Genomic DNA, 12930 nt, shown 5'->3' on the forward strand with positions numbered 1-12930 from the left:
TCACCGATGTACAAAAAGCAATCTCACATGAATGATGAAAAATCTATTTTAATGGGCTTCAACAAAAATGTTTATCAACAATGGTGCCAGTTTGTAATATATATTATGCACCGTTTCACAATCAAGGTGTACAAGAAGTTTCATGCAACATCAAAGCACATAACAGGTTTACTTTGCATATATTCATCTTTTGTTTCTCCTAATAAATGCTTGTCTGCTGATGTCTGGTCTTGTCAATATGTACAAACAAGCATGGTTTTCCACCTTAAAAGGACTGACAACAGATTTTTTTGGGCCTAGTATTTTATCGCACAACAGAACGCTCCCACCTTGGTAGCGGTTATGCTTGCACAGATTGATCCCAAAAGCACATGGATATTTTGTAATCAATCTGAGAAGCTATAAAAAAGCTATAAAAAACAATGCTGATAGCTGGGGCTCGTTTTAGCCAATAAACAACCTTTCCCTTAATGGGATTATCTCAATTCCGTGTTCTGAACAGTTGTGTGTCCCTTTAAGAGTCAAAAGCTTTTTCCTGCACACGTTTTTTTCCATCAGCGTTTTTTCTTTAACTGCTTTCACCATACAAATGGCTTCACCAGTACAAACAATTGTATGAAAAATTGAAAATGAGTTTTACATGCTCAATAACACAGGTGCTATCTGTAGGCATATTGCAACACTTTACTATCACTCTCTATGTTGTCTAGTGCCTGGTGCTGTACGCATTTTGTTCAGTATGCAAACTTCAACTGACCAGCCTAAAGTATTCTTTCAATTGTACAGATGTTTATTAAAAATGTAATGTTTATGACTAGGTTATCCAGGCTCTAGTCGCCTGTTGCAAGTATAAGAAAAAAGGTATGTGCGCCGATGTTTAGAAAGGACAAATCAGTAACAGGTTAACTTCAGTGTCGCGAGGAGCTTATCACATTTTACACTGATGTTACATGTAAAAAGTATACAGGAGTAAAACTGATGTGGGCTAGTTGGCAACACAAGGGCAAACTGCCACTCGCCAGATTCAAGGTGGCATGCTGGCACTTTCATCATAGTTACTACTGTGTGCACAGAGATTTTGCTTAGGTACTGTTTAAAATATCCCTAAGAAGGGAAATATACAATTATCTTGCAGTCCTGCAGCTTTACCAAGATTGTCTCAGTGGTATATCACTGCTTATCACAAATTTCGCCAAAGTGAAATTTCGTTGTGTTGGCCTTTTAAGTAGTAATGAGGAACAGGTTAGGCGTGACAGAAGACAGACGGGGTTAAGTGCAAATTCACAACTGGTCTATATCATGATGTCATGTGCCATGTATTACAGATCTAATGCAACAAGACAAGGAACTAAACTGCACACAAAAAGGAAATCAACAAAACTATACAGCTCACTTTCCCTATCAAAATCCCTTCAACTTTTTTTTTCTGTCAATATGTAGAGCAATAAAACATTGTGTTTCTTTTGTAGACAGCGCAATTCAAGGCATGCATACACTTCTATCGATACGATTCCCTGCAAATGCCTTTATAAGCTTTCAGTCTTGCCAAATGAACGCAGCACAACTTAGTATTGGAGAAAGCACAGCTCGTGCACACATGCCACATAATGTGCAGGTAGATTTTGGGGGTGCATACTCTGTCTGCATGAGTAATAACGTTCTGTGAGCCTCTCATTAATGCACTTTCCCATTGGGCTTGTGTAACCAAAGGATAGTGGCATGCTGCAAACAACACTGTTGCTACATTCAATAAACCTATCTTCACACCTTGTCTCTCAACAGCTGCTGTTCATTACAGTCAACGGCAGTGAAAAATACTAAATCCACTTCATGTCTTGATAACTTTTTCAATCTATGGGGAACATTATAGACATAAATTACAACTAATGATCAGTAGTTATCTCCCTAGCCTTTCTGCAGCCTTCTTATTTGTTTCTGGCAGTGATTTTTATAGCCTTTTCAGCAACCAAACTGATTGTTTTGTCAAGGAAACTGCTATTTCGTACGTAACGCCTGCACAACTTTTTTCCAGGTTACATAATGCAGACAGTTGCGACTTCTCTTATAACATATTTAGACTTCCTTCATGCCTGCACACCACCATAAAAGGGACACTAAAGTGAAACAATAAATTAATTAGGATAATCAATTATACTTTCAAAACTACTGTTGTAAATTTCAGCATCATAGGTTTATTAATAGAATCAACGTCGAAAGTTTCACTTAAATTTCCAACTGTGATGTCACGAATTTCAGTGTTGTTTTGGCATTTCGGCCACATTGGCTCAACGAAATCTCCTGAAACTTGTTGTGTTAAGTGTCTGGCTACCTTGGAAGACAGCGTACTTCATTTTTGCCAATTGGGAACTACATAGGCCCTGGCAGACGCCGTCAAAACATTTGACGTCATGGCGACTGGTGCAGGAACATCAACGTGGCATCCCCACCTGCATTTTCTTTTTGCACGTTTTCACTTACCAAGAGTCTTCTCACGGCAAGCATGGTGATTTTGGAACTGTGAAAGAGTAATTTACTAATACGAGAAAAATCGTTTTTCTCTTTAGTGTCCCTTTAAACCCTATTTGCTCTGGGAGTGAGCAGGCATCGCCAACATCAGCCGCTCTAGATACGTTACACAAAGCGTCCAGGGATAGCTTAGTACTATTCAAAGTCTGGATGGGCAAAAGGGAGGCGTGTTTTCCTCTAACTGCAAGAATTGCTTTGACGGCCCTGTCAGCATAGCACAGTCGTCTAAAGTAGAGCAGAGGCCAAAGAGCATGTCTCATTCATGTAACGCCCTCCACCTCCTTTTTTCTCTATTTTCCTTCGCAGTGAGCATGTTGCAGACTTTGCATTTGATGAACTAAAGTCACAGGCTGTGGTCAACGACGTTCCGAGGAGTACCTGTTATGCAGGCACACTCACACTCTCTCTCTCCAAGCACATCTCCCTTGACAGAGAGAGCGTGCAACCTTTTATTTTAAATTTCTACTGTTCTCATGCCACACAGGCATGCGATGTTTTGCAAACACGATCACCACTGACCGATCTACATGCCGCACTTCTACAACTGCAATGCCCAAACCTGCCGAGGGCCCTTCAAGGTTGCCATAGACATACACACAAGTATGGTGCTCAGCTATTGTGATTTCTATGTGTAAATGCTGCATCACGGAACATTTAAGCATTTGAAATGTAAAACGTCAACTTCGACTTGTCTTTTTCTGTCACCCCTAACTTGTTTGTTATGCTTTAAACATAATACACTGATGGAAAATGTCTCGTTCGGTACCAGTACAGAAAAATGTGCAATAGTAAAGATAAGAAAAAAAAATAAGTACTTGAAGTGTCTTGGAACTGAGCTCAGATGCAAAAATCTGTTGCAATCTTATACACTCAGTTTAATATTTGTTCTTTGAAATACTGGCAGAAACGACAATTCTTTCTCCATGCAACTAAAGGTGGCATCACAGATACAGCATGAGGTTAACATACATGGCAACCTTGCATATTAGCATGAATGCTCACATTTTATAAAGCCAAGCCTGGCTCAATGTACATAATGCTAAGCACAGTTCTTGCTAGATATGCAAGTCCATTTGACATGAAAGAAATCATGTTTGCAAAGGTATTCTATAAAAAAAACTTGAACAGAATGTCCATTCTTAAGAACTAATGAAAGATTCAAAAGCGGGCACAGCAAAATCGTGATGTGGCATCATTTTTGGTAACATAAAGGTGACTATGCATAACAATGTAGGTAAATTATATATGCAAAAAAATCTGGGCTTAACGTAAGGTTGGAAAAGTGGCAGACTAAAAGCAGATACAAATACATACGGTAGTCTATCACTATTCAATGTAAATCATCTACTTATTTACATGTCACATTTAACAAGACATTTGGCTACTTCACATGTAATGCAATATTCCCACATGAAAAGCAAAGAGTACTATAAACACAAACAGCTTTTGTCAGATAAGATTGAAATGGTAGTCCTTTAAAGTGAAGCTGCAACTGTTAAGGAGGGATGTGGGGCTAAAATCTTGATTTTTTGCAAAAAAAAAAAAGAGGCAGGCACTTTAAAAAGGCTGTTGTTTTCGATTCCTCAATAAAGAATTTTCTCAACAAGTTTGGTTGCTATCTGCACTACAGAAAAGAATATAGGTATGCACTTGCTGTGAAAAGCACTTGGGAACACTGTTGTCGATCGAAACACAGCTAAAGAGTATGAGAAAAATTGGATGCAATATTAAGGTCCTCATTTGAAATATAGCTCTTTGTGGTTTTTAAGCCACAAACAACCAACCAAGAATGCAGCGAAAAATGAAAAAAAAAGTAATATTTTCGCCAGTGACAACCCAAGATTGAGCAGATAAGCCAAAACAAACTCAATTTGGCAAAAAAAAAATTCTATATACTCAATCATGGCATGACTGAAATGACAGGTGAACCGACATTATTGGTGGACCTTCCAATTTTTTTTTCAGTTCGCACTTTTTGGCCAGGAAACACCTTTACGAAAAATGTCACTTCCAAACTGCTTTGCCAAAAGCCATTTTCAATGTGGTATCTAAAGTAAAATTTTGTCAGGAAGAAAATAAGGCACTTGACATGCTTCTAAAAAGGTGCCACTAATGAACTAGAAATATATTTGAAGTATGGTGACAATACAATAAAACTTGTTTTGTGGTAATGACACTTTAACAGAAATGGCATAAAAAGTGAGTGGCTGCCCTCTACTACAGATATCCTCCACTATAGATCACTTAGAAGGCATCTATTCAAAAACAATGAATATAATATCTACTATTTTTTAAATGATCATTTTCCTAAGCTGGACTACTCTATATGACGACCAGAACATTTTGTTTTCTGTTCATACCAGATCAATAAAATTGAATATGCATTCTAATGAAAAATATCAATATTTCATTTCACTAAACTCAGTTAACCAGCTCATGACCCAACTTTTTAGCATAGCATCCCTCCTTAAGTGACTTTGCTAGCTTCTGCATATTGGTACTGCACTCAGTAGCACTGGCCTCCTGAGCAATCGGGCATTGATCTGCATGGTTGATAGTAGCACAAAGGACAACAAAGAGAGACGGCAAACATGGTGTCAGATGTTTGCAATCTCGTTGCCAGCCAAATTTGTCAGAAGCAACAAAGGTCAGAATAGCTCTAACATAAAGCTGAAATGCCAAGGCAACAACAGAAACCAGTGGAGCTCTGCAGTAAACTCAAGTTTTCATCACTGCACTGAATGAAAGAAAAGAAAATCACTTGTTTTTGGCTGCCATGGCCACGGCAAGCTGAATGCCTAATTTAAGTGGCCTCATGCGACCAGAGACCAGTTTCTTTACTTCCGAACTGGTCAACACCATGCAATGCTGCGCAGCTAAACGGCTCTTTGTGGCCTCTGTGGCTTCTGTACAAGTGCCACATGAAGCATCATCAACAATAACTGTCCTGTACCCCAACTGCATAGCATGTGATGCTGTGGAGGCCACACAAACATCATAGGCTATTCCACAAATAAAAACATCAGTGATTTCCTGTGCCTTGAGTTTTTTGTCAAGAATAGTGCATGAGCGTTTGTCATTGTCCCAGAATGCAGAATAGCTGTCCACATCTGGGCTAGTGCCTTTGCGAATTATCAGTGCACCGACACAAACTTTGAGGTCTTTGTGCAGCTCTGCCCCCCATGTATCCTGTATACAGTGTGCTGGCCACAGCGTTTGCTCAATGCAACCAGTGCAGCATATGGCATCAGCAAACATTACAGTATCAAAGACTTTGGCATCTCCAGCATTCACTTTGCTACTGGCATGGAAAGGTCGACAGTCCTTGTTTTCAAAAAATGAAATGTGGTCTTGTGGGTGCCAGTCTTGTGAATACACAATAAGTTTCCATGGGACATTTTCTACAAGGTCATTAATGATGGGCACAATGCCTTCTGGGTCCCTGTTTTCAGCAAGATTTTTCACTGAAAGACTTCCAGTGATAAAATCATTCTGCACGTCAACAACAATAAAGGCCGACTTTGGGTGTAGTACGACTTGCACCCACTGAATCCACAGCGTTTCAAATTCTGAAAAATCTATTTTTCCGTCATGGTTACAATCAAACGTCTCAAACAACAGGGTAACTGCATGTTGTTTTTCACTGGCTGAGAGCTCATCAAAGTCGGTGAAGAGTGAGCTCAGAAATGCAGAAAAATCCTCTTTGGATACCGCATCCTGGTGGCTGGCTCTAAGCTTGGTGAACCACTCCTTCAGTGATTTGGACTCATCGTACAATTCCAGTTTGCTCATTATGAGACAACTATTGGTCAAGGCTCCATGGTAGTCACCTAAAAAAAAAAAGCTGCGCACCTATTACAGTTCATGACAATGCAATGGGAAAAGGAAACCAAGGACTACCTAATACAGTTGTACAAATACAGCATACCAATGTCTGCTCAGAGGATGGCCTCAGAATTAAACATACGTATATATTTACAAAAAACTAGCCTTATCACAACCCACACATTTCATTATGCATTGGCATGCACAAGGCAGTAGCAGATGAACAAAACAGTCTCAGATACGTTCACAAATAATTTCACTAGAACCAACAACAGATAAGGCTATATTTACGCTGACAGGATACATGTTAATGTTTGAATTTGCAAAGTTACTTACAAGATACTGCCGCAAACTCACGGAAAGCTGCATGAAGGGACAGATAAACAGGAAGATTAGGATACGGCTCTGCATTATTCTTGTAATGTTCTGCATACCTATAATGTCAGAAGAAAAAGCGCACCCAAATGGCAGTTCAAGTGGCCACCCAAAAAAATTTCTAAGAAGCACTATGCAACAGAGACTTGACATACAGAGAAAGTACCATCACAGATTTTTCATATATTAACACCTTTAACCTCACTAAAATTTTAAAAACATTACAATTATACGGGCAAGTGTTTTCTGTAATATGCACAGAAAGCACTGATAAAATTTAGAACTTTGCCCACATATACAGCTTTACTGGCAATACTCTTTCATTCTTGCAGGCACACAGAAGTGGCCTACAAGTCACTTTCGTGTACCCAAACTGACAGGTCATTCATACCTTTTACAACCCATCAAAGAGTAACTGCCAATTAAAACATTGCTTTCAATCATGCCATATATCCCAATAAGACAGAAGTTCCCGATGGGAATATAGAGCCTTGAAGTGATGAGCAGCAGTCGAACAAGGAATGTCGCTGGAGCCACTTTTCTGTCAGGGCAGCAACTAATGAGCACAAGTCCCTGTATTGAAACGCTGGCTCCAGTGATACTGCTCACCACTGTTACCATTATAAACATATGCCATCTGTTTGTTTTGGGGTAAGATCTGTAGGTAGATCTCTGGAAGAGTGTAGCGATGTGGGCATTTTGGTGCATCTTGAAAGGCAGTAGCTTAGTGCTGGTGAAGACGAGGACAACAAGGAAGAGACACTGGACACATGGGTGCCCATGTGTCCAGTGTCTTTTCCTTGTTGTCCTCGTCTTCAGCACACTAAGCTACTGCCTCTGGAAGAGGCACAAATTATCTGCCTGGGAAAACACAATATCGTGATCACTAATCAAGAGGATTCATTTGGGTAGTGCATTCGGCCAGTTTGTACTGATCTATCATGCAGAGCACTCACAGACTGAGAAAAAGACGGGACACTAACTTTAGATGAAGTCTTTTCTTTACAAGTCGCTGTCTTAATTGGTGCTCTACATATGATTTAAAGGATTCAACTATTACTTTTCGAATATTTTAGCTTTGCAAAACTGAAACTATGTCTGCTTCAGTACTATTCCCCAGCTGCACTTAATATTGCTAAATATGGAACACAGCTGACCTACAGAAAAATTTTTGAAGTAATAACATGCAGTCAGCATTACTCTTATTTTTTAAAGCATTCGGATCATCTCATGTGTGGTATGTAGTACATTTTCTTTGCGCATGGTACCAAAACTATTGTTCGAAGGCTACCAAAAACCGAGACGAGAAATCACATTGTTCTCAAAGGGAAAAGTGCGCTCAGAAAAGGCAAACTTCGGACATAAGAAGTAAGGCATCTCACAAAAGGTACATGTACAGTGTCAATTTTTATGAAAGGGAACACGGGAGCGCATGGCCTGCGCGCTCCAGCGGCTGCCATAAGCTCCGTCAACCGACAGAGAACACTGTAACCGACAGCTAACGAAAGCTTGCCCGCTTTTGGCGTCATCTAATCATGGCTGGTTGAGAAGCGCCTTTAGATAACGCTGCCTCTCGGCTCGCGTTAAGGGCAATTCCTGCAGCTCGCGCAGTGCTGGCGCGGCACGCTCGATTTGTTGACAGGCAGACGACGCGCTGCCTGCATCGCCCGTTACGCGAGCCGAGATGCAGCGTTATCGGCATTATCTAAAAGCGCTTCGCAACCGCCATGACTTGTTATTTCGTTTGCCAATAGATGACGCCAAAGCGGGCGAGGGCCTTACAACAGCACCTACAGATGGCACCACCTTACAGCAGGCGCTTGGCTTCTCGCCCAACGACGCTCCTGGTGGTGGCGGAGTGGCTACGACCAAGAAGCGACTCAGTGAGTGGTGGACAAAGGTGCGCGCACATTGACATGTCGAAGCTCTCCCCGTTGAACATGTGCATGTACAGTGGTGGTCAGATGTGTGTGTAGCCACTTACGTGTACGCGCTATAGTTTTCTTTCTTTCTTTCTTTAAGTCCTTAGGCCAGGGCATCGGTGGATGCCCGCCCGTTACAAAGGGTGAGGCCATAAATCCAATCCAATACAAACCAATCCAATCGTTAGCTGTCGGTCGACGGAGCTGAAGGCAGCCGTCGCAGAGCGCAGGCCACGCGTTCGCGTGTTCCCTTTCATAAAAATTGACACTGTACATGTACTACATTTAAGATTTTACCACAGGACTCGGGTTTTCTCTAGCCCAGTCGACGTTAAAACTGCACACACCGCAGGTCCGCCTTTCTAGAATATTGTGGATTTTTGTGTCTTGCCAAGCTGACAGATTCTCGCGGCTACAGATAATTCAGACGGTGAATTAGTGCAAACTTCATGTTCACGGTGCTCGTGTGTGGCGGGGTTTTAATGCCTGCTTGCCTATTTCTGAGAATGTACTGTGTGTCAAGACAAATGTTGTCGCTATCATGTTATGTGCCATTTGAAGACTGGTAATTAAAAAATACACCGATCTACCACGCCTGCGTCCGGCTTTCGAACGTTACTACGTTGACGCTGTCATGTTATGAGCCATTTGAAGACTGGTAATTAAAAAATACACCGATCTACCACGTCTGCGTCCGGCTTTCGAACGTTACTACGTGTACTGGAGCGTACTCACTGGCTGAAAAACCACACTCCAGGAGCTGCAATCGTCGGGGCCTTCTTTAGACTGAACTGCGTGCCTCGCCACCTTCAGCGCGCGAACATGGAACACGGCCTCCAATCATAACAACCTCGTAGGGGCGTGGGGCGTTGGTAGGGGATGACACCATCTACGCAGTGTACGCAGTGGCAGTAGAGCCGGTCAGACGCTCGCGTCGTTCTCGGAGCTCTCCCAAACCGAAACTGAGACTCAGTAATAAACAATAATAAACAGACCGTAATTATCTGTTGCGCGCGTCAGCAAGCGATGTGCCGTGTTAGCACAAAGAGAAAAAAAAAAAAAACACCACACCAAAATGTTTGTGTCAGTACCCCTTTAACTTAGTTAACTGGCCAGCGCTGTTAGAGTACTGGTGGGAAAAATGCAGGGAAGAGATTTAAAAAACAAACAAGCTATTTGACTACCGTCCCGTTTCAACACAGTTTCCCGTTTTCAACGAAAGGGATGCCGTTAAATCTGGTTCATCGTCACTGTCATCACCAGTGGTAGATGTTCTCTGGGATATATTATATCTGGGGAGGTGCGCACCCGATCCGCTTGCGGCTTGCGGGGCCGCGCATGTGCGCTGATGCTTCGTGTGTGCAGCATTGTGCATTGAGTACGCCCACAAACATGCGCTGACTAAATTTATCTGAATGCAAAGGGGGAACACGTGTTAAGATATGCAGGTGACGTTTATGTGTACTCGATGTTACCCGATATTGTAGCTACTGTCGATATCAAATCCGTCGGCTTTTCTGAACACACAAGCGGTTGTGCGGGAAAGCCGAATTTGACACTTGCAGAGTGATCTGTTGCTGCAAACCAATGAACTAATATTTCTCCATTCTTTACTCTCAAGGAATCGGCTCTTTTTGATGCGGTTACAACAGGCGATGAATTATCTGTTCGCCGGCTCTTAGACGATAATGCTCCATTCACCAGCACCTGCGTGAGTTTAAAACGCGCACGCTTTTCAAGCATCTTCATGCTACCCACCTGTTTTTCAGGATGGCGGAAACTACCTTCATCTTCTGGCTAAGCAAACTTTCACCATATTGTCACCGGAAGACAGCGCTTCGAGGCAGAAACGACGGCGCAATATCATATATATGCTGTGCGATGAAGGGCTAAGCCCCAATCTTCGCGACGCGGTAAGCTGGAAAATTAATTCGTCACTTTGGAAGTCTCGATGCGCATACGTACGCTCTGTTTCTGGCGTAATTTTACGTTATTGACGTGGTAGTATCTCAAGCAGACATTCCAATGCGGCGTTACCAAGTGCGATTATGTTACGAAACAGCAAGAGGCTGCATTTTAATGTGATCTTGTTCATGTGCATAAGGACAATCTCGTTGTGATGCTTATCATAACTCTTGTACGTGTGTGACTTCTTCCAGATATTTAATTATGTGCAGCATAATTGTGAAACCTATTAACTGCATGCATATAATTGCTTGCTCAACTATATAGCAATAAACTTTTATGTTTCAAGGTTTTGTTTTACAGTGCAGATGTAAACGTTCTTTTAATGCATAACATAATTCCATAAGAATATAGTGGAGCAACCTTTGTCTATTATTACATTTTAACTGTGCTTCAGATGGGCAGAACTCCTATGCATTATGCCGTCCAGAATTCCGATCCACACCTTCTCAAGACATTACTTCAGTGTTTTCCAAATCCTCCGGATGACATTTGTGTGAGTATATCTTAAACTATGTGCACACACACACACACACACACACACACACACACACACACACACACACACACACACACACACACACACACACACACACACACACACACACACACACACACACACACATATATAATCTTAGTTAATTGGGCGTCTGACAGCGACAATTATTGCCTCACTTCGTGTCCCCCTAAATAAAAAATTTATCTGCAAAGGTGGTTTTCACGTACCTCCGAGTGTTGAATTTTGAACACTTGAAAGCTTAATTTTGAACACCCTATACTATATATATATATATATATATATATATATATATATATATATGTATGACACAGGATCAGCGCCTGTCCTGTGTCGTTCTTTTCGTGTCATCGTCTTTTTGGCTGCTTTTACCATGAACACAATGAGGACACATTTTAATATAACAATACCTTTTGGGGTTTTACATATCAATACCAGCCTTAATATGATTACGAGAGATGCCATAGTGGAGGGCTCTAGAAATTTCAACCACCTGGATTCATTGTTTCTCTTTAGTGTCCCTTTAAACCCCAGATATTATATTATTATTATTATGTTGTGTGATGAAAGATCTGCTGTATGACAACCTTCTGAAGAGCACAACTACGGGCCACTGCATGAAGAGAAGGTGCTTGAGAAAGTAACAACTTTGCACTCCCTCTGCGAACTCTCCTTACTGTGCATGCCTGCAAGATTTGGCTGAGCTGTTCACAGCAGGGTCTGCTTTCCGCTATATGTGTCTTTTCACCAAGCACAAGGAGTCATTCATGACACCGTTAAAGAACCCCTGGTGATCAAAATTTCCAGAGCGCTCCACCACTGCGTGCCTCATAATAATATTGCGTTCTTGGCACCTACCTAAAGCTCCAGGAATTGTTTTACATGAGCAATGAGTTATTTCAGTGAAATGGTGATTTGAGAGCAGCCTTGAATTGTTGTGCATCGGAGGGGTGCACAACAATTGCACGTAAACAGCTCCAGTCCCGTGTGGTCGTAACAAAAAGGAGCGAAGATGAGCAGTAGTTTGTCCTGGTGTAGGGTAAACCACTCTGTGATCATTGGTGTAGCCAGAGGTGGGGTGGTTTGGGAGGTTCAAACACCCCCCTCCCAACCCTCCCAACCCTCCCCCGCCTTTAAATGTTTACATTTTGTGTATATATATAGTAGCTGATATCAATTATATAGATAGCTGGCATCAATTATTTTTTCTTAGTAAAACACACACTTCCCCATATCCAGATTTATTTATACCATTTACAAACACATTCTTGGACGGCCTGCAGTTTAGACATCATGTTCATTCTCAATTTTTCTATATATGATACAATCATCTGTGGAGAGCCGCATGTTAGAGTTAATGCCTAAGTTAGTGTAATTAAATGTAAACCAGAGACAAAAGAGGCCCCAGGACAGATCCTTGCGGGACACCTGACATGACCTCCAGATTATCTGGATTGGAGCTATTCAGGACAACACATGGACAGAGTTTTGACAGATAATTTTAGGTCCAGCTGAAAACACTAGAATCTCTGTTGAGCATTTTAAGTTTTTGAAGTACGTAGTACAGAATGGCAAACAGTATCAAATGCTTCGGTGAAGTCTAAAAATATGCAGTCTATTTGCCCCTCCAAATCAATTGCAGATGCTAGGTCATCATAAAACTCAATTAGTTGTGTCGTACATGAAAATTTCTTGAGAAAGCTGTGTTGATTATTAGTTAGCAATGCACTGTCCATTAGATGTTTCATGACAGCCTTGTATATTATGTGCTTTATGACCTTACGCGAAACCGATGGCAGC

The 12930-nt window shown here is 41.5% G+C and overlaps 2 protein-coding genes across 8 annotated transcripts in view; one reads left to right on the forward strand and one right to left on the reverse strand.

Annotated features, from left to right (window-relative positions):
• Positions 1–30: 30 nt before the first annotated feature.
• LOC119406752 (uncharacterized) lies at positions 31–9537 on the reverse strand. Of its 2 annotated transcripts, XM_037673493.2 has the most exons (3): positions 9384–9537; positions 6688–6714; positions 31–6356 (listed from the first exon to the last, which is right to left on the reverse strand). In XM_037673493.2, the coding sequence occupies exon 3, from the start codon at positions 6316–6318 to the stop codon at positions 5284–5286; it is 1035 nt and encodes a 344-aa protein (XP_037529421.1). In that variant the 5' UTR covers positions 6319–6356; positions 6688–6714; positions 9384–9537; the 3' UTR covers positions 31–5283. The 2 variants fall into 2 exon arrangements, with proteins under 2 accessions (XP_037529421.1, XP_037529415.1); XM_037673487.2 differs by having other exon boundaries at positions 31–6714.
• Positions 9538–9933: 396 nt separating this feature from the next.
• LOC119406706 (uncharacterized) overlaps positions 9934–12930 on the forward strand; it is a 30441-nt gene continuing 27444 nt past the window's right edge. For 5 of the 6 annotated variants that reach the window (XR_007417515.1, XM_049419140.1, XM_049419143.1 and 2 more), the window contains exons 1-4: positions 9934–10096; positions 10270–10359; positions 10418–10561; positions 11011–11109. Coding sequence is in view for 5 of the 6 variants with exons in the window: in XM_049419140.1 (XP_049275097.1) it covers positions 10091–10096; positions 10270–10359; positions 10418–10561; positions 11011–11109 (339 nt within the window). In the remaining variant the exon portion in view is untranslated. Of the gene's footprint in view, positions 10097–10136; positions 10364–10417; positions 10562–11010; positions 11110–12930 lie in introns of those variants that run through there. The other variant, XM_049419145.1, reaches the window with a different exon arrangement.

The sequence above is a fragment of the Rhipicephalus sanguineus genome, chromosome 1 (assembly GCF_013339695.2).
Source record: "Rhipicephalus sanguineus isolate Rsan-2018 chromosome 1, BIME_Rsan_1.4, whole genome shotgun sequence".
Lineage (NCBI taxonomy): Eukaryota > Metazoa > Arthropoda > Arachnida > Ixodida > Ixodidae > Rhipicephalus > Rhipicephalus sanguineus.